Source organism: Pleurodeles waltl, chromosome 1_1 (assembly GCF_031143425.1).
Source record: "Pleurodeles waltl isolate 20211129_DDA chromosome 1_1, aPleWal1.hap1.20221129, whole genome shotgun sequence".
Classification (NCBI taxonomy): Eukaryota; Metazoa; Chordata; class Amphibia; order Caudata; family Salamandridae; genus Pleurodeles; species Pleurodeles waltl.
This window is the reverse complement of record NC_090436.1, coordinates 614,943,007-614,963,067: the sequence shown is the minus strand read 5'-3', so window position 1 is coordinate 614,963,067 and position 20,061 is coordinate 614,943,007. Positions and strand designations below refer to the sequence as shown.

The 20,061-nt window shown below is 45.5% G+C and overlaps 1 protein-coding gene across 1 annotated transcript in view; it reads right to left on the bottom strand.

Moving 5' to 3' along the window:
* WDR36 (WD repeat domain 36) overlaps positions 1 to 20,061 on the bottom strand; it is a 543,291-nt gene that overhangs the window by 299,400 nt on the left and 223,830 nt on the right. The window contains exons 11-12 of the mRNA XM_069226458.1: positions 4,861 to 4,944; positions 117 to 271 (exon numbers count right to left, since the gene is read on the bottom strand). Of these exons, the coding sequence (XP_069082559.1) occupies positions 117 to 271; positions 4,861 to 4,944 (239 nt within the window). The remainder of the gene's footprint in view (positions 1 to 116; positions 272 to 4,860; positions 4,945 to 20,061) is intronic.

Genomic DNA, 20,061 nt, shown 5'->3' with positions numbered 1-20,061 from the left:
TTATCAAAGTGCTAAAGAGAATACAGAACTTTCAAATTCCACATAAAAGACAACATTTGCTTACAAAAACACACTGTAGTGTTACTTAAAGCTCAGAAGACATTTTCCAGACATACCGTTGCATACACATGAAGAGGAATGTTTTTGTGAAACCTTTCTGGTCTAAATTTATGCACCCCCATGGATGTTTTCTGGTAGTTCCATGTTGTACAGGTAAGATAACCTTGATGACACGCAATGATGCCATCCCAGTCACTCTGCCTTGCAGTTTCTGTAACGCAATGAAAAATGGTGACACAATGAATACAAAATGTCATCTTAGCTATTGAAATGTGAGAAAGAAACAATTATTCACACTACTTCAAATAATAACGGTATCCGTTTCTATATACACAAAACACATTTGGCATTTAGAAACATGGTTTATAGCCACTGAAATCGAATGTATACTGTGCATGTCAAGAAAAGCTATGTGATTGATTTGCGTTACAAATGAGGCATTCAGAGAATTGTGGGTTAATAATTCCTGAAAACATTAGGCCATCAAACGTTAGCACATCAGCTTACTTGTGCAAAATAAATATTTCAATGCGGTCAGTGAAATTTACATTTATGGTTAACGTGACAGAGTTTAACTAAAAAAAATTAAAGCACAATAAGTGGCAAAAAATTCAAACAAGTGCTGGAAAAAGATTATAGTGTAGAAAATACACAATAGTCACAGCCAAACAATATGTAAATGTGTGCACTGCTTCCCTTCGCCATGATTCTTGCTTGCCATATATCACTACCATCAAATCTTTCCTCTACGTAGTACCAGCCTAAAATACCTCAATTTTGTGGTAAACTGTTAAAAGCGCTATCAGATTTTGTAACGCAGAAAGCACTGAAAACTCCAAACTACGGCTACAAAAAACAGCTGCAGGTACTGGGGGAGATCTGCCAACACTGGAGAATTTTAAAAAACAGACACTAGGTAAATAGAAAGGAGGTGGTGGAAGCATTCATGGGTACCTACATTTTAGTAGTAATTGTTTATGACATCCTGTTGGGTTGGCACTCGTTATGATTTTTATTTTTGTCTTTGTTCTAAAATGCTTCACACGTCCAACACAGGTGGACTTCAAAAGGCAAAGGAACCTTCGTCATAAGCTAATTTGTGCTTTCCCCAACCTTTAGTTTAATTAAGTCTCTGCGTTGATTTCTGTTTCGGTTTGTCTCTCACAAAGTTCTTGGGACTCAGTGGTACTTTCGCATAACATTTCTAATCATACGTACAACTGTATAAACGATTAAAAAAAACTGTCATTTTGATATATTTTCCTTAAAGGTATGTACTATAACTACTATTGTTTATTCAAATAAAGTTTTTTTTGGTCTAGTGTATTTTTAGCCAGAGCTGAAATCTAGGATTGAACAAAAAAAACAACCTTTTTCAAAGGGGTTAGGCTTCACATGCATTCATCTGTTTATTTGCTGCTAGCAGAGAAAGTGTGGTACCGTGTTCTGTGACATCCTCATTTTTTTCATACACTGAATGCAATGTGAACATCCAATTACAGCTGCAAAAATATAAAATGTCCTCACAAATCCCGTGGGAATGGCTGCAGTGTTTCAGATCAGGGTCATGCTGCACCCCGTAAAGCCTACCACCCAGGATACTTCAGAAAACTGTGGAATTCAAGGTGTTCTGGCTTGTATGGATGCCATCCCAACGTCATACCTTACATTTATCCAACAAATAACTGAAAATATGGGGAGAATGATGGAAGTCCTATCATCCAGCATTGCCACACTTTTCCTGATGGAAATAGTACGCCAAATGCGGGGTGGGGTATATCACGCATGACTAGCTAGGCCCAAGATCATGATAATATAAAGCAGATGGAGATGCTGGGAAAATGTAAAGTTAAGATGGGTGTGGCTGCATCATTTGTGCCGGGAGTCAGCTAGTACCAAGGGCAAAAGGTCTGTGAATCTTGCTACAAATAGCACTTTTAATTTCACTTTGTCAAAAGAAAAAGCATGATGTGGTTAATTTCTCAGGCCCCTCAGGAGAAGTCACAAGTCAAGAATAGCATTACCATCCTCACCATGTAGGGGTACGTAGTGGATCCTATTTAGTTTTATTGGGAATCAGAAGTTCGTTTACCTTTCTGGCTTGCAGACCTGTGCCCCCGACACCTAGTTAATTTAAACCTACTTAGCCTGCTCTGTTTTAACACATTTAATTATTTCTTCCAAGATTGTTGCTATGTTTATAGTTGGGAAGATGTTTTGATTTTACATTATTAGTGCCACTCTGTGAAGGCGTCAACATCAGCGTCAAAGACAAGTGATATACGCAGGTACCCACATCATGTCCATTTCCCGCTAATGTATGGCAGGGACATAATGTACTTTTGGAGGGAATTGTTTATATAATTGCTGCCTCAAGCATGCCTCTCTTTCTATTGTTTGGGAACATACCTGTGTCATGGGTCCTACAAGATCTATATAAATACATCTCACAGAGACAAGGTTATCAGAGGGATTCCTACCAGATGCCATAAATGCCATATATGCTGAACGTCGCCTTGAAGACGATCCAGCCTTCGTATCACCACGGAGTCTGACCTAGAGACCTCATTCCAAGGTAACTAGGATTGGGGGGGCGTATCTCATGGACACCGTACTGGCACATTCATTTTATCAGACCTAGCTCTCTTAAGGTTAGAGATTAGGTTCTCCATGCTAAGGGCCTATTTTACATCTTAGGTTTATTGAAAGATGGTGGGGTCTTTGTTTTCACAACTCTCCTTTTCACAATTAAGCTTCTTGTCCTGTGCATTATACTAATCATTGCAGCTCATGCATTTTACAGTAGATTGCACTCTTGGTAACAAAACCTGTTGAAAACTTTACTGCATCTCCTTCATTGCCTGTGTGTGACTGAAACTTACTGCTCATGTGAGAAAAGGGTACTCTCTGTTTAACCATGACCAAACCCCCCCCACCCCGAGATGTTGCTCTCAAGTCCATGTGTGAGACTGTCAGAAATCACATTATACCGTTTGAGTTCTTGGTGAGGTACTGCTTGTGAGCCAGGAGGGTTGGGCCGACAGTTGCGACTTGTAGGATTGGCTTGGTCACCTACAAACAAAAGTGCTGTCATCCCTAAACCAACAGTCTCGCTTAAGAGCAAGAGTCCAACTACGACAGGGATAATGTTACAAAAATGACATTTGATATCATTTGTGGAAAAAAAGTGAAGACAACTTGGATGCTAACTGTCCAGAACACGGAGTACTAATTGTCTCAAATGTCAGCAAGCATTATCCATGCAAACGTATGGCCTTGACAAGCTCTTGCAAAGCATGATTTTATTTTTCAGTGCAAGTATTTGCCACAAAAAGAAAATGATAACATCCTACAACCTAAACGTGGCAGCCATTAGTTTAAATAAAAATAATAACCACCACATGTAACTTTAATAGAACAGTGCAGACATAAGAATGTATGCTTCTTCTTAGAGAAAACAAAAGGTGCAATTGGCTTTGAATTGCGGAAAACCAAAGACATAGCTTAAACACGCAATGAGGTCTGAAAATGAATAAAGAGAAACAATGGAAAGAAAGAAGCATTGGCAAAGGAATGGCCCACAAGCTACTGTATTGGTGTGTACTTTTTGTTAGGCCGATGTGCACATGTGATAAGGTATAATGCTGTCACATGCACTGGTGGAAGAGTCAAAGGCTGAAGTGGTGCAGCCCACTGTAATATACCCTATGCTGTAGTGATGGAAGCTAAATGTGGATGAGAGGTGGACAGACCAATGGATAAAGAGCACTTACACATAGACCCTCTGAGTATTTAAACATATGGACTTTATTTAGATTTTTTGATTACACAAGGCTTGCAAAACACCTAAAGAGGTCTCCAGGCCTGACCTAAAAAACATGATTTTGCATACTAGTGTAAAAAGTTATATAAAAAAGAAAGCAGTTTCTGTGAAAAAATATGGGATGAAATTACAGGCTAACTCCTTGTCTTGGCAATGAAGCATTGCGATTTTCAAAGGCAACAGATCATACCTTGACAGAGAAAGAGCATTCGCTATTCCAGCTGGTGTGAGATTTTCATGTCTCAAAGTTAGGAAATCCTGAATTAATACATTGGCTGGGACCCACTGACCTATTATAGCAGTGTGACACAAAGTCTTCTGCAACATGCCTTTGAGCGTATAAGCTCCAGTGACACATTTTCCTCACAACACAACATTGTGCATGTTTTGTGTATGGGGAACAAATAGTGTTACTTCGTGTTGACATCACCTAGCTAAAAAAAAATAAGGTTAGATATTAATTATTTAAAGGAGTGCAATTCCATAATACCTGAAGCATTATGCTGCAGGACTGGTGTGAGAAAAACAACATAAAACATCTAAAAATAGACAACAGAGTTACTGCCAAAGTACTTTCAAAAGTGACAGTAGATGTGGATGTCTCAGGTACATATAGCAACCTTTTACATGTGCACTGCACAGAGTAAACCTGTTATCAGATGAGGTATCACTGCACATAAACCTGAACCCTCAATGAAAATCAAAAATGAGTTTACAGACAGGCAATTGTCAGAAGATATATACAAGTGCAGACAAATCTACAACTTCCAAGTACCAATCAAAGGAATTGCTAGGAGACGGTGTCTAGTTTCAAGAAGGAATTCAACCAGGATTTGACAAAATAGCTGATAAATTCAGCACCACATTCAGAGCTCCCCTCCACAAAGAAATGCTAGAATTAGAAAATGGTATCTTTGAATCTCTTATCACATGTACAATACCAAGTAACTAGCAGGTTCAATATCTGTTCCACTTACCCGAGGCAAAGGTAATAATTGGAGGGAGTTTTAAGGTGTCAAACTGAAGTCCTTTCTTTTTTGATTTCTTTTTATTGATAGAGCCTTAAACAAAGAGAAAATTATATTTAAGAGTGTTGCATTCATTATAGAACAGAAAACGATCTTTGGTAATATGTAAATGCACTATTGCAGGATGTGTGAACAATGCAGTTTTATTAAGCCTGTGTTGGAAAGATGTCTACTGCAGATTCAAATGCTGCCTTGAGCTTAACTTTGGAAATGTACTTCAACTTTTTCCAGGTAAACCGACCTTGAGTACTGACCAGGCTGGGATTCTATGAAATTAGATTTCACATGACATCACAAAAAAAAAAACCTCCCCCAACTCAGCACGCACCCCAAATGTGATGTGTCACATCATCTCATCTGCTGTAAATCTTTCACTCTGGTTTCGAGATTTGTTCTGAGCTACAGTCAATTAAGATGCCCATGTGCAGCATTACTCTATTACAGATTTACATGTGATTACGGTGCATCATTGTAAGAAAGTTAATTGCTATTTCAGGTCAGCAAATGACCACATAAAGGAATATTAACACAGTCAACCCTTAAAGTCACAAGATTAAACTGAGTTCAACCCACTGACAGCTGTGGTACACAACATTCATGCTTAACATAGAACAATGTGGAAAGTATTTTTGCAGTACCAAGACAGTAATAACCTCAAACACCAAGCAATGCAAATCCCCAAAAGAACTAGAAAAACAGAGTAAAAGTTAATAAACAAATTTATACCAAAACAACAAATCAGATAAGAGGAATCACAGATGTGAATTTTTTAAGTTTCAAGTAGCAATAGCACCAAAAAACAGAAAGCAGCAATGATAGTCTAGGGAAGCGGTAAAATGGGAAATGGGTGTGATTTGAGGCCAACTGAGATGTAGCCCTAGTTGGATACAAGTGGACTGGTCCCGGTGAAAACCCCGGCAGTCACAAAATCGATAAAGTTTCTAAATCTTCAAAAAAGGCCTAGGTGACTTTTTTTGTAGAAAAGTTTTGAAATTTCTTCTAAGTGGCAACACAGAAAGAGACTTTATCTCTTTTTGAGAAGAAAAATCCTAAGGGGACCAATGCTGAAAGTCCATCAACTTGGAGACAAAGGCTGGATACTTGAAGCAGGCTGGACCCGTTAAAGCTCTGGACCTTTTGAGATTTTTTTGCTGAGAATGTTTGAAGTCCCAAAGTGAGGCAGCCTTCCCTTGTAAGTGCAAGGCCAACTATTTCTCTTTCAGTGCAGGGGTTAAGTTTTTCACTTTTTCCGCAGCAGCCAAGGACAATTATTTCTCCTCAAAGACAAGGGTAGCTAACTGCGATTCTAAAGCCCTCTCTGCCTGCTTGTCCTCCAGCTCTGATGGGGAGAAACAGCAAAAGGCACAGCCCTGGAGAATGCAAGTGATGATGTTCTTTAGAGAAACTCCCTTCAAGAACTGTGGTCACCTCAAGGTCACTCTTTTTCATCTTTACCTTCATCCTCATTCTCCTCTGAGGTAGACTGTAACTGGCGACCTCAGGCTGACAGTTCAATGTGGTAGTCCTCCTTCTTGGACTCACTGTTCGGCTTAAGCCATTGTTGCTTGTACATGCAACTCCTCACTGCTCTGCTAAGATTTTCCATGTTAGTCAGATCCAGCTCCCGGTTCTCAAAAACTTGAGGTGCCAGAATGGAGTGAAAGAATGAACGTAAGACAAAAAAAAGTCCCAATAAAAAGCAAAAGCCAATTAAAAATCCAGAAAGTCAATTTTTGCTGTCAATTTAGAAAGTGATATTTTTTATATCAACTTCGATTACTACGTGGTACTAAAAAACTGAATTTCTGAATCCCACCACTGCCACCAATGTAAGAAAGATTATTATTTTGGGGTGGGTGACCGCCCTCTGCTAGTAACAAAATGAACTCTCAAAGTCACCAAATTAACCTGAGTGCAATCACTGGTTGTTATACCATAGACCAGACAGGTTTAACTTAGGGCAATGTGTAGTGTATTTATGCAGTACCAAAACATTAAAGTAAAAACACTAAAAAATAAAAATCACAAACAGAATTAGAAAAAGAGAGTAAAATGTAATAAACGTAATAAAACCAATATGACTAAAGTCCAATAAGGTGGACCACAGACAAGATATATGTAGAAATAGCACCAAACAGCACAAAGCGCTAATGATCGTCTCTGAAGGAGACCAGGACATAGGCAGGAATTAAGGTACACAGCAATGGAGCCTTAGTAGGCTAAGAGAAGTGGAATGGTTCCAGTGGAAAGTCTAGAACTCAAAAGTCCAACTTTAGAAAGAGACTGTCACTTTTGGAGTATTCAAATCCTGCCTAAGCATGCTGCTGCTGACACTGCAACTGAAAGCCAGATACTTGAATCAGGCTAGACCCTTTGAAGATTTCTCACTGAAACCTTTATGTCTTAATGCATATTGGGCCACAGTTGTTTTTTCAAAGGTGTTGGGAGCCTTGATCGGGACAAAGCTGAAATGCAATCCTCCCCCAAAGAACTGTTGTTAAGACATGTTTTCTTTCAGGTACAGTTGGAGGCCTGGAGGAAATGTTTTCGGAAGTTTCCAAACTTTCTTCTTCCGCCCAAATAACTTCAGAAGTAAATAAATCCATGATTTGCAAAGCTCTGCAAATCACCAGTGTGGGTCTCAAGGCGATGAAATGCAGGCAGGGGAGATTAAGTGATTTACCCAGACTCACAAGATAATGAGTTGATGCCCTAAGTCGAACCTGGTTCCCTCAGTTACACCACATCCTCTCCATAGTATATCTTTGAGGCCCACAGGACCTCAGGAAAAGGCAATTAGAGACTCTCCAGGTACCAGGCAGAAGCCAACTGCAAAGTTCAGTTGCCAATGTTCAGGTGTGCACTTAAGGAAAAAGGTATCTTGCAGCTTGCTGTCCCCCCCCATAGCAAGAATGGAGTTCACTTCAATGAACTGGGTACTGGAGGGAGCAGTTCCAGTCATTCAGGGCTCCGCTCAGTCCTCAGACAGCAGGTTCAGTCCTCTTCTGAAAATCCAGTAAGTGTTCTGGGAATGGTGTTCTGGGGTGCCACATTTATGTTTGGCACCAGATAATGGGTGGATGGGTTGAGGTGGGTGGGGAGTGTCCTGGGCACTCCCTAACCAATAAGGTAAAAGTTCCTGGGGACAAACCAACCCATTTCTTCAGCAGTTCCTCTCTGCCCTAATGCAAACATTCCTAAAGTGTACATCAATTTCAAAATCCAAGATGGGGAAAACAGTCTCCCCTTATACAGAGCCTTTGTGCCAATTGTAGGAAGCTGGCTTTTTAAATAGTGACCCAAAAAGAGGTACATTGTGTAAAGAGTCCAAGCAAACCTCAGAGGAATTACAGAGGCACCAATGACACCCCAAATGCTTTCTTTTGTGGTAGTGTGGGTAAGCAGTTAGGCATATCAGAGGATAGTGCTAAGCAGGTATTACTTACTTACTTACACACACACACACACACACACTCAAAGAAATCTGGCAACAATTTATAAAAATAACATGTACTTTTATATAAATTTTGATACCAAGATTGGAATTGGAGGGGTACTCTGAGTTATGAATTTTTACAGTTTTTAAACGTTGATAGTGCAGTTTTTGGAGCGGTAATGTTATCCTATGGGTAGAAAAATTACTACTGTATACAGGTACTTAGCAGTGACTTACAGGACCCATCTTCTGGAGTTAAGGTAACTATGAGGCAAGGTTCAAAGCAGCACCAACAGGTCACTTCCAGAGGCACTTAGGTGTCTGGGTGCAGAGGAGCTTTTCAGCTTTGTGTGCCCTAGTGTTATCCTATTTTAAAGGAACAGAGACTGCATATTCGTACTAGGCAATGACTTACAGGACTGTTCTTCTGGACTTTAGGTAAGTATGGGACAAGGCCACATCAACAGTTCACCTTGGGAGACTTTGGGATGTCTGGGTGCAGAGGTGTGTTACGGCGTTGAGTGTCCCATTCACTTCAATAGAGACTTGTCCGGTCAGGAAGAGGCTGCAAGCAGGGACTGGGCGACCAGTCCAGGGGAACTCACAGGGGGATTCACCCTTGAAATCCTCTGGCTTGTAGGGACACCTTTGCTCACTTCTCCTCGAGCTGTGGGGCTCAGGTGTAGTACTATCTTTTGGCATCGGATTCTGGTGCATGGGATACTCATGGTTAGAGGGGGCCTGCAGAAAGAGGCTGCAGCTGTTGTTGGGGAGTTTACAGTGGGCAAACTCACTCAACTCTCCAGTGAAGATAGGAGGTCCTGGTATAAGAAGGCCCCCTAAATACTCAATTCAGGGGTATTAAGGGGAGTGAAGGGTAGTAGCCAATGGGCTACCCACCCCTGAGGTCACTATGACCCCCTTCCACCCCATATTACCACTTCTTTTGGTAAGTGGGCATCACCCTGTCTGAGAATTCCCAATTCCTAACACACACAATATGATGGAGTTTCTAAGACTGTGTTCACATCAAACCAGTCACCCTAGCGGTGTGTCCAGCCTGCAAGTGCAACAGGCATCCTGCATAGCTAATTCGCCAGCCTGTCCTGGTGCCAAATAGGTCCTGGTGCAGATGGGGGTCACCATCTCTGTCTGAGCAGAGCTAGATCTGCATGCCAAAGGTGGTGGGCTCATTTGCAGGTCTTCCTGTTGGGAGGGGAGACTAACATCCCTGCCAGAGCAGGCTTTGTTCCTGACCTCCAGAGAACAAAGGCTCTCACTCTTGGGGGGTCAGAATCTCGTCTGCTGCTAGCAGTCTGGCTAGAACTAGTTGGTAAGTTTTCAAAGGGCACCTAGAAGGTGTCCTATGTGTGCTTGTATTAATAAATCCATCACTGGAATCAATGAGTGTAGGAAGTTGGCTCTGTATCCACTATTTCAAAGTAAGGAATAGTATGCACAGAGTCCAAGGGTTCCCCTTAGAGGTAAGATAGTGGCAAAAAGAGATAATACTAATGCTCTATTTTGTGGTAGTGTGGTCGAGCAGTAGGCTTATCAAAGGAGTAGTGTTAAGCATTTGTTGTACATACACAGGCAATAAATGAGGAACACACACTCAGAGACAAATCCAGCCAATAGGTTTTGTTATAGAAAAATATCTTTTCTTAGTTTATTTTAAGAACCACAGGTTCAAATTTTACATGTAATATCTCATTTGAAAGGTATTGCAGGTAAGTATTTTAGGAACTTTGAATCATTTCATTAGCATGTATACTTTTCACATAAAACACAATAAGCTGTTTTAAAAGTGGACACAGTGCAATTTTCACAGTTCCTGGGGGAGGTAGGTTTTTGTTAGTTTCCACAGGTAAGTAAGTCACTTACAGGTTTCAGTTTTTGGTCCAAGGTAGCCCACCGTTGGGGGTTCAGAGCAACCCCAAAGTCACCACACCAGCAGCTCAGGGCCGGTCAGGTGCAGAGGTCAAAGAGGTGCCCAAAACGCATAGGCTTCAGTGGAGAGAAGGGGGTGCCCCGGTTCCGGTCTGCCAGCAGGTAAGTACCTGCGTCTTCGGAGGGCAGACCAGGAGGGTTTTGTAGGGCACCGGGGGGGGACACAGGTCAGCACAAAAAGTACACCCTCAGCAGCGCGGGGGCGGCCGGGTGCAGTGTGCAAACACGCGTCGGGTTTGTAATGGTTTTCAATGAGAGATCCAGGGATCTCTTCAGCGTTGCAGGCAGGCAAGGGGGGGGCTCCTCGGGGTAGCCACCACCTGGGCAAGGGAGAGGGCCTCCTGGGGGTCACTCCTGCACAGGAGTTCCGTTTCTTTAGGTGCTGGGGGCTGCGGGTGCAGGGTCTTTTCCAGCCGTCGGGAAATGGAGTTCAGGCAGTCGCGGTCAGGGGGAGCCTCGGGATTCCCTCTGCAGGCGTCGCTGTGGGGGCTCAGGGGGGACAACTTTGGTTACTCACAGTCGTAGAGTCGCCGGAGGGTCCTCCCTGAAGCGTTGTTTCTCCACCAGTCGAGTCGGGGTCGCCGGGTGCAGTGTTGAAAGTCTCACGCTTCTTGCGGGGAGTTGCAGGGGTCTTTAAATCTGCTACTTGAAACAAAGTTGCAGTTCTTTTGGAGCAGGGCCGCTGTCCTCAGGAGTTTCTTATCTTTCTCGAAGCAGGGCAGTCCTCAGAGGATTCAGAGGTCGCTGGTCCCTTGGAAAGCGTCGCTGGAGCAGGGTTCTTTGGAAGGCAGGGGCAGGCCGGTAGGACTGGGGCCAAAGCAGTTGGTGTCTTCTGGTCTTCCTCTGCAGGGGTTTTTCAGCTCGGCAGTCTTCTTCTTCTTGTAGTTTCAGGAATCTAAATTCTTAGGTTCAGGGGAGCCCTAAATACTAAATTTAAGGGCGTGTTTAGGTCTGGGGGGTTAGTAGCCAATGGCTACTAGCCCTGAGGGTGGGTACACCCTCTTTGTGCCTCCTCCCAAGGGGAGGGGGTCACATCCCTAATCCTATTGGGGAATCCTCCATCTGCAAGATGGAGGATTTCTAAAAGTTAGAGTCACTTCAGCTCAGGACACCTTAGGGGCTGTCCTGACTGGCCAGTGACTCCCCCTTGTTTTTCTCATTATTTTCTCCGGCCTTGCTGCCAAAAGTGGGGGCCGTGGCCGGAGGGGGCGGGCAACTCCACTAGCTGGAGTGTCCTGCGGTGCTGGCACAAAGGGGTGAGCCTTTGAGGCTCACCGCCAGGTGTGGCAGCTCCTGCCTGGGGGAGGTGTTAGCATCTCCACCCAGTGCAGGATTTGTTACTGGCCTCAGAGTGACAAAGGCACTCTCCCCATGGGGCCAGCAACATGTCTCGGTTGTGGCAGGCTGCTGGAACTAGTCAGCCTACACAGATAGTCGGTTAAGGTTTCAGGGGGCACCTCTAAGGTGCCCTCTGGGGTGTATTTTACAATAAAATGTACACTGGCATCAGTGTGCATTTATTGTGCTGAGAAGTTTGATACCAAACTTCCCAGTTTTCAGTGTAGCCATTATGGTGCTGTGGAGTTTGTGTAAAACAGACTCCCAGACCATATACTCTTATGGCTACCCTGCACTTACAATGTCTAAGGTATTGCTTAGACACTGTAGGGGCACAGTGCTCATGCACTGGTGCCCTCACCTAGGGTATAGTGCACCCTGCCTTAGGGCTGTAAGGCCTACTAGAGGGGTGACTTATCTATACCTGCATAGGCAGTGAGAGGCTGGCATGGCACCCTGAGGAGAGTGCCATGTCGACTTACTCGTTTTGTTCTCACCAGCACACACAAGCTGGCAAGCAGTGTGTCTGTGCTGAGTGAGGGTTCTCCAGGGTGGTATAAGACATGCTGCAGCCCTTAGAGACCTTCCTTGGCATCAGGGCCCCTGGTACCAGGGGTACCACTTACAAGGGACTTATCTGGATGCCAGGGTGTGCCAATTGTGGAATCAAAAGTACAGGTTAGGGAAAGAACACTGGTGCTGGGGCCTGGTTAGCAGGCCTCAGCACACTTTCAATTCAAAACATAGCATCAGCAGAGGCAAAAAGTCAGGGGGTAACCATGTCAAGGAGGCATTTCCTTACACAACACCCCCCCACCCCCGAAACGAAAGAGGATGAGACTAACCTTTCCCAAGAGAGTCTTCATTTTCTAAGTGGAAGAACCTGGAAAGGCCATCTGCATTGGCATGGGCAGTCCCAGGTCTGTGTTTCACTATAAAGTCCATTCCCTGTAGGGAGATGGACCACCTCAACAGTTTTGGATTTTCACCTTTCATTTGCATCAGCCATCTGAGAGGTCTGTGGTCAGTTTGAACTAGGAAGTGAGTACCAAAAAGGTATGGTCTCAGCTTCTTCAGGGACCAAACCACAGCAAAGGCCTCCCTCTCAATGGCACTCCAACGCTGCTCCCTGGGGAGTAACCTCCTGCTAATGAAAGCAACAGGCTGGTCAAGGCCATCATCATTTGTTTGGGACAAAACTGCCCCTATCCCATGTTCAGAGGCATCTGTTTGCACAATGAACTGCTTGGAGTAATCTGGAGCTTTTAGAACTGGTGCTGTGCACATAGCTTGTTTCAGGGTGTCAAAGGCCTGTTGGCATTCTACAGTCCAGTTTACTTTCTTGGGCATTTTCTTGGAGGTGAGTTCTGTGAGGGCTGTCACAATGGATCCATATACCTTCACAACCCTCCTATAGTACCCAGTCAAGCCAAGGAATGCCCTGACTTGAGTCTGGGTTTTTGGAGCTGCCCAGTCCAGAATAGTCTGGATCTTAGGCTGGAGTGGCTGAACTTGGCCTCCACCTACAAGGTGTCCCAAGTAAACCACAGTTCCCTGCCCTATCTGGCATTTGGATGCCTTGATAGAGAGGCCTGCAGATTGCAGGGCCTTCAAAACCTTCTTCAGGTGGACCAGGTGATCCTGCCAGGTGGAGCTGAAGACAGCAATATCGTCAAGATAAGCTGCACTAAAGGATTCCAACCCAGCAAGGACTTGATTCACCAACCTTTGGAAGGTGGCAGGGGCATTCTTTAAACCAAAGGGCATAACAGTGAACTGATAATGCCCACCAGGTGTGGAGAATGCTGTCTTTTCTTTTGCTCCAGGGGCCATTCTGATTTGCCAGTACCCTGCTGTTAAGTCAAAGGTACTTAAGAATTTGGCGGCCCCTAATTTGTCTATTAGCTCATCAGCTCTAGGAATGGGATGAGCATCTGTCTTGGTGACAGAGTTGAGACCTCTGTAGTCCACACAAAACCTCATCTCTCTCTTTCCTTCTTTGGTGTGAGGTTTGGGGACTAAGACCACTGGGCTAGCCCAGGGGCTGTCAGAGTACTCAATTACTCCCAATTCCAGCATCTTGTGAACTTCCACCTTGATGCTTTCCTTAACTTGGTCAGACTGTCTAAATATTTTGTTTTTGACAGGCATGCTGTCTCCTGTGTCCACATCATGGGTACACAGGTGTGTCTGACCAGGGGTTAGGGAAAAGAGTTCAGCAAACTGCTGCAGGACCTTCCTACAGTCAGACTGCTGTTGGCTAGAGAGGGTGTCTGAGTAGATTACTCCATCCACTGAGCCATCTTTAGGGTCTGATGAGAGGAGATCAGGGAGAGGTTCACTCTCAGCTTCCTGGTCCTCATCTGTTACCATCAACAGATTTACATCAGCCCTGTCATGGAAGAGCTTAAGGCGGTTCACATGGATCACCCTCTTGGGGCTCCTGCTTGTGCCCAGGTCCACCAGGTAGGTGACCTGACTCTTCCTTTCTAGTACTGGGTAAGGGCCACTCCATTTGTCCTGGAGTGCCCTGGGAGCCACAGGCTCCAGAACCCAGACTTTCTGCCCTGGTTGAAATTCAACCAGTGCAGCCTTTTGGTCATACCACAACTTCTGGAGTTGTTGGCTGGCCTCAAGGTTTTTACTTGTCTTTTCCATGTACTCTGCCATCCTTGAGCGAAGGCCAAGTACATAGTCCACTATGTCTTGTTTAGGCTCATGAAGAGGTCTCTCCCAGCCTTCTTTAACAATAACAAGTGGTCCCCTTACAGGGTGGCCAAACAGAAGTTCAAAGGGTGAGAATCCTACTCCCTTCTGAGGCACCTCTCTGTAAGCGAAAAGCAGACATGGCAGGAGGACATCCCATCTCCTTTTGAGTTTTTCTGGGAGCCCCATGATCATGCCCTTTAATGTCTTGTTGAATGTCTCAACAAGGCCATTAGTTTGTGGATGATATGGTGTAGTGAATTTATAAGTCACCCCACACTCATTCCACATGTGCTTTAGGTATGCTGACATGAAGTTGGTACCTCTGTCAGACACCACCTCCTTAGGGAAACCCACTCTGGTAAAGATACTAATGAGGGCCTTGGCTACTGCAGGGGCAGTAGTCGACCTAAGGGGAATAGCTTCAGGATACCTAGTAGCATGATCCACTACTACTAGGATGTACATATTTCCTGAGGCTGTGGGAGGTTCTAGTGGACCAACTATGTCCACACCCACTCTTTCAAAGGGGACCCCCACCACTGGAAGTGGAATGAGGGGGGCCTTTGGATGCCCACCTGTCTTACCACTGGCTTGACAGGTGGGGCAGGAGAGGCAAAACTCCTTAACCTTCTGGGACATGTTGGGCCAGTAGAAGTGGTTGACTAATCTCTCCCACGTCTTGGTTTGTCCCAAATGCCCAGCAAGGGGAATATCATGGGCTAAGGTCAGAATAAACTCTCTGAAACCCTGAGGCACTACCACTCTCCTAGTGGCACCAGGTTTGGGATCTCTTGCCTCAGTGTACAGGAGTCCATCTTCCCAATAGACCCTATGTGTTCCATTTTTCTTGCCATTGGACTCTTCAGCAGCTTGCTGCCTAAGGCCTTCAAGAGAGGGACAGGTTTCTTGTCCCTTACACAGCTCTTCCCTTGAGGGTCCCCCTGGGCCTAAGAGCTCAACCTGATAAGGTTCCAGCTCCATAGGCTCAGTTCCCTCAGAAGGCAGAACTTCTTCCTGAAAAGAGAGGTTCTCTTTTTCTTGCTGTGTTGCAGCTGGTTTCCCAGCTGACTTTCCTTTCCTCTTGGTAGGCTGGGCCTTTCTTCCAGACTCCAGCTCTACTTTTTCACCCTGAGCCTTGCACTGTGCCCTTGTCTTGACACACACCAGTTCAGGGATACCCAGCATGGCTGCATGGGTTTTCAGTTCTACCTCAGCCCATGCTGAGGACTCCAGGTCATTTCCAAGCAAACAGTCTACTGGGATATTTGAGGAGACCACCACCTGTTTCAGGCCATTGAAGTTACCATAGCCATGGGATGTACTTTAGTCTGATTGTCAGCGTTGGTGACTGGATAAGTTTGTCCAGCCAGGTATTGGCCAGGGGAAACCAGTTTCTCTGTCACCATAGTGACACTGGCACCTGTATCCCTCAGGCCCTCTACACTTGTCCCATTAATTAAGAGCTGCTGCCTGTATTTTTGCATGTTAGGGGGCCAGGCAGCCAGTGTGGCTAAATCCACCCCACCCTCAGAGACTAATGTAGCTTCAGTGTGACACCTGATTTGCTCTGGGCACACTGTTGATCCCACTTGGAGACTGGCCATTCCAGTTTTAGCTGGATGGGAGTTAGAAGTGGTATCTTTCTTGGGACAGGCCTTGTCTCCAGTTTGGTGTCCAGACTGACTACAGTTACGACACCAGGCCTTTTTGGGATCTAAGTTTTTACCCTTGTACCCAGAATTGTTTTGTGAAGAGGCTCTGGGCCCACCCTCCTGTGCAGGTTTTTGGGGGCCTGTAGAAGACTCTTTACTATTTTTGTTTTTGGCTGTCTCACCACCCTTCCCCTGGGGAGGTTTTGTGACCCCTTTCTTTTGGTCACCCCCTGTGGAAGTTTTGGACACCCTAGTCTTGACCCAATGGTCCGCCTTCTTTCCCAATTCTTGGGGAGAAATTGGTCCTAGGTCTACCAGATGCTGATGCAGTTTGTCATTGAAACAATTACTTAACAGGTGTTCTTTCACAAATAAATTGTACAGCCCATCATAATTACTTACACCACTGCCTTGAATCCAACCATCTAGTGTTTTTACTGAGTAGTCTACAAAGTCAACCCAGGTCTGGCTCGAGGATTTTTGAGCCCCCCTGAATCTAATCCTATACTCCTCAGTGGAGAATCCAAAGCCCTCAATCAGGGTACCCTTCATGAGGTCATAAGATTGTGCATCTTTTCCAGAGAGTGTGAGGAGTCTATCCCTACACTTTCCTGTGAACATTTCCCAAAGGAGAGCACCCCAGTGAGATTTGTTCACTTTTCTGGTTACACAAGCCCTCTCAAAGGCTGTGAACCATTTGGTGATGTCATCACCATCTTCATATTTAGTTACAATCCCTTTAGGGATTTTCAACATGTCAGGAGAATCTCTGACCCTATTTATGTTGCTGCCACCATTGATGGGTCCTAGGCCCATCTCTTGTCTTTCCCTTTCTATGGCTAGGATCTGTCTTTCCAAAGCCAATCTTTTGGCCATCCTGGCTAACTGGATGTCCTCTTCACTGGAGTTATCCTCAGTGATTTCAGAGAGGTTGGTCCCTCCTGTGAGGGAGCCAGCATCTCCGACTATGATTTGTGGAGTCAGGGCTTGAGAGGCCCTGTCTTCCCTAGATAGGACTGGTAGGGGGGAATCACCCTCCAAGTCACTATCATCATCCTCTGAGTTGCCATCCTCAGAGGGGTTGGCCTTTTCAAACTCTGCCAACAGCTCCTGGAGCTGTAGTTTGGAAGGTCTGGGGCCCATTACTATTTTCTTTATTTTACAGAGTGACCTTAGCTCCCTCATCTTAAGATGGAGGTAAGGTGTGGTGTCGAGTTCCACCACATTCATCTCTGCACTAGACATTATGCTTCTAAAAGTTGGAATACTTTTTAAGAAACTAAAACTAGTTCTAGGTTCTAATTCAAACTTTTACCAAACTTTTAAACTCTAAAAGAAATGCTAAACAGGATCTAACACAAGGCCCTAGCAGGTCTTTTAAGAATTTAGAAAAATTTCAAATTGCAAAAATCAATTTCTAATGACAATTTTTGGAATTTGTCGTGTGATCAGGTATTGGCTGAGTAGTCCAGCAAATGCAAAGTCTTGTACCCCACCGCTGATCCACCAATGTAGGAAGTTGGCTCTGTATGCACTATTTCAAAGTAAGGAATAGTATGCACAGAGTCCAAGGGTTCCCCTTAGAGGTAAGATAGTGGCAAAAAGAGATAATACTAATGCTCTAATTTGTGGTAGTGAGGTCGAGCAGTAGGCTTATCAAAGGAGTAGTGTTAAGCATTTGTTGTACATACACACAGGCAATAAATGAGGAACACACACTCAGAGACAAATCCAGCCAATAGGTTTTGTTATAGAAAAATATATTTTCTTAGTTTATTTTAAGAACCACAGGTTCAAATTTTACATGTAATATCTCATTTGAAAGGTATTGCAGGTACGTATTTTAGGAACTTTGAATCATTTCATTAGCATGTATACTTTTCACATAAAACACAATAAGCTGTTTTAAAAGTGGACACAGTGCAATTTTCACAGTTCCTGGTGGAGGTAAGTTTTTGTTAGTTTCCACAGGTAAGTAAGTCACTTACAGGTTTCAGTTTTTGGTCCAAGGTAGCCCACCGTTGGGGGTTCAGAGCAACCCCAAAGTCACCACACCAGCAGCTCAGGGCCGGTCAGGTGCAGAGGTCAAAGAGGTGCCCAAAACGCATAGGCTTCAATGGAGAGAAGGGGGTGCCCCGGTTCCGGTCTGCCAGCAGGTAAGTACCCGCGTCTTCGGAGGGCAGACCAGGAGGGTTTTGTAGGGCACCGGGGGGGACACAGGTCAGCACAAAAAGTACACCCTCAGCAGCGCGGGGGCGGCCGGGTGCAGTGTGCAAACACGCGTCGGGTTTGTAATGGTTTTCAATGAGAGATCCAGGGATCTCTTCAGCGTTGCAGGCAGGCAAGGGGGGGGCTCCTCGGGGTAGCCACCACCTGGGCAAGGGAGAGGGCCTCCTGGGGGTCACTCCTGCACAGGAGTTCCGTTTCTTTAGGTGCTGGGGGCTGCGGGTGCAGGGTCTTTTCCAGCCGTCGGGAAATGGAGTTCAGGCAGTCGCGGTCAGGGGGAGCCTCGGGATTCCCTCTGCAGGCGTCACTGTGGGGGCTCAGGGGGGACAACTTTGGTTACTCACAGTCGTAGAGTCGCCGGAGGGTCCTCCCTGAAGTGTTGTTTCTCCACCAGTCGAGTCGGGTCGCCGGGTGCAGTGTTGCAAGTCTCACGCTTCTTGCGGGGAGTTGCAGGGGTCTTTAAATCTGCTACTTGAAACAAAGTTGCAGTTCTTTTGGAGCAGGGCCGCTGTCCTCGGGAGTTTCTTGTCTTTCTCGAAGCAGGGCAGTCCTCAGAGGATTCAGAGGTCGCTGGTCCCTTGGAAAGCGTCGCTGGAGCAGGGTTCTTTGGAAGGCAGGAGACAGGCCGGTAGGACTGGGGCCAAAGCAGTTGGTGTCTTCTGGTCTTCCTCTGCAGGGGTTTTTCAGCTCAGCAGTCTTCTTCTTCTTGTAGTTTCAGGAATCTAAATTCTTAGGTTCAGGGGAGCCCTTAAATACTAAATTTAAGGGCGTGTTTAGGTCTGGGGGGTTAGTAGCCAATGGCTACTAGCCCTGAGGGTGGGTACACCCTCTTTGTGCCTCCTCCCAAGGGGAGGGGGTCACATCCCTAATCCTATTGGGGAATCCTCCATCTGCAAGATGGAGGATTTCTAAAAGTTAGAGTCACTTCAGCTCAGGACACCTTAGGGGCTGTCCTGACTGGCCAGTGACTCCTTGTTTTTCTCATTATTTTCTCCGACCTTGCCGCCAAAAGTGGGGGCCGTGGCCGGAGGGGGCGGGCAACTCCACTAGCTGGAGTGTCCTGCAGTGCTGGCACAAAGGGGTGAGCCTTTGAGGCTCACCGCCAGGTGTGGCAGCTCCTGCCTGGGGGAGGTGTTAGCATCTCCACCCAGTGCAGGCTTTGTTACTGGCCTCAGAGTGACAATGGCACTCTCCCCATGGGGCCAGCAACATGTCTCAGTTGTGGCAGGCTGCTGGAACTAGTCAGCCTACACAGATAGTCGGTTAAGGTTTCAGGGGGCACCTCTAAGGTGCCCTCTGGGGTGTATTTTACAATAAAATGTACACTGGCATCAGTGTGCATTTATTGTGCTGAGAAGTTTGATACCAAACTTCCCAGTTTTCAGTGTAGCCATTATGGTGCTGTGGAGTTTGTGTAAAACAGACTCCCAGACCATATACTCTTATGGCTACCCTGCACTTACAATGTCTAAGGTATTGCTTAGACACTGTAGGGGCACAGTGCTCATGCACTGGTGCCCTCACCCAGGGTATAGTGCACCCTGCCTTAGGGCTGTAAGGCCTACTAGAGGGGTGACTTATCTATACCTGCATAGGCAGTGAGAGGCTGGCATGGCACCCTGGGGGGGAGTGCCATGTCGACTTACTCGTTTTGTTCTCACCAGCACACACAAGCTGGCAAGCAGTGTGTCTGTGCTGAGTGAGGGGTCTCCAGGGTGGCATAAGACATGCTGCAGCCCTTAGAGACCTTCCTTGGCATCAGGGCCCTTGGTACCAGGGGTACCACTTTCAAGGGACTTATCTGGATGCCAGGGTGTGCCAATTGTGGAATCAAAAGTA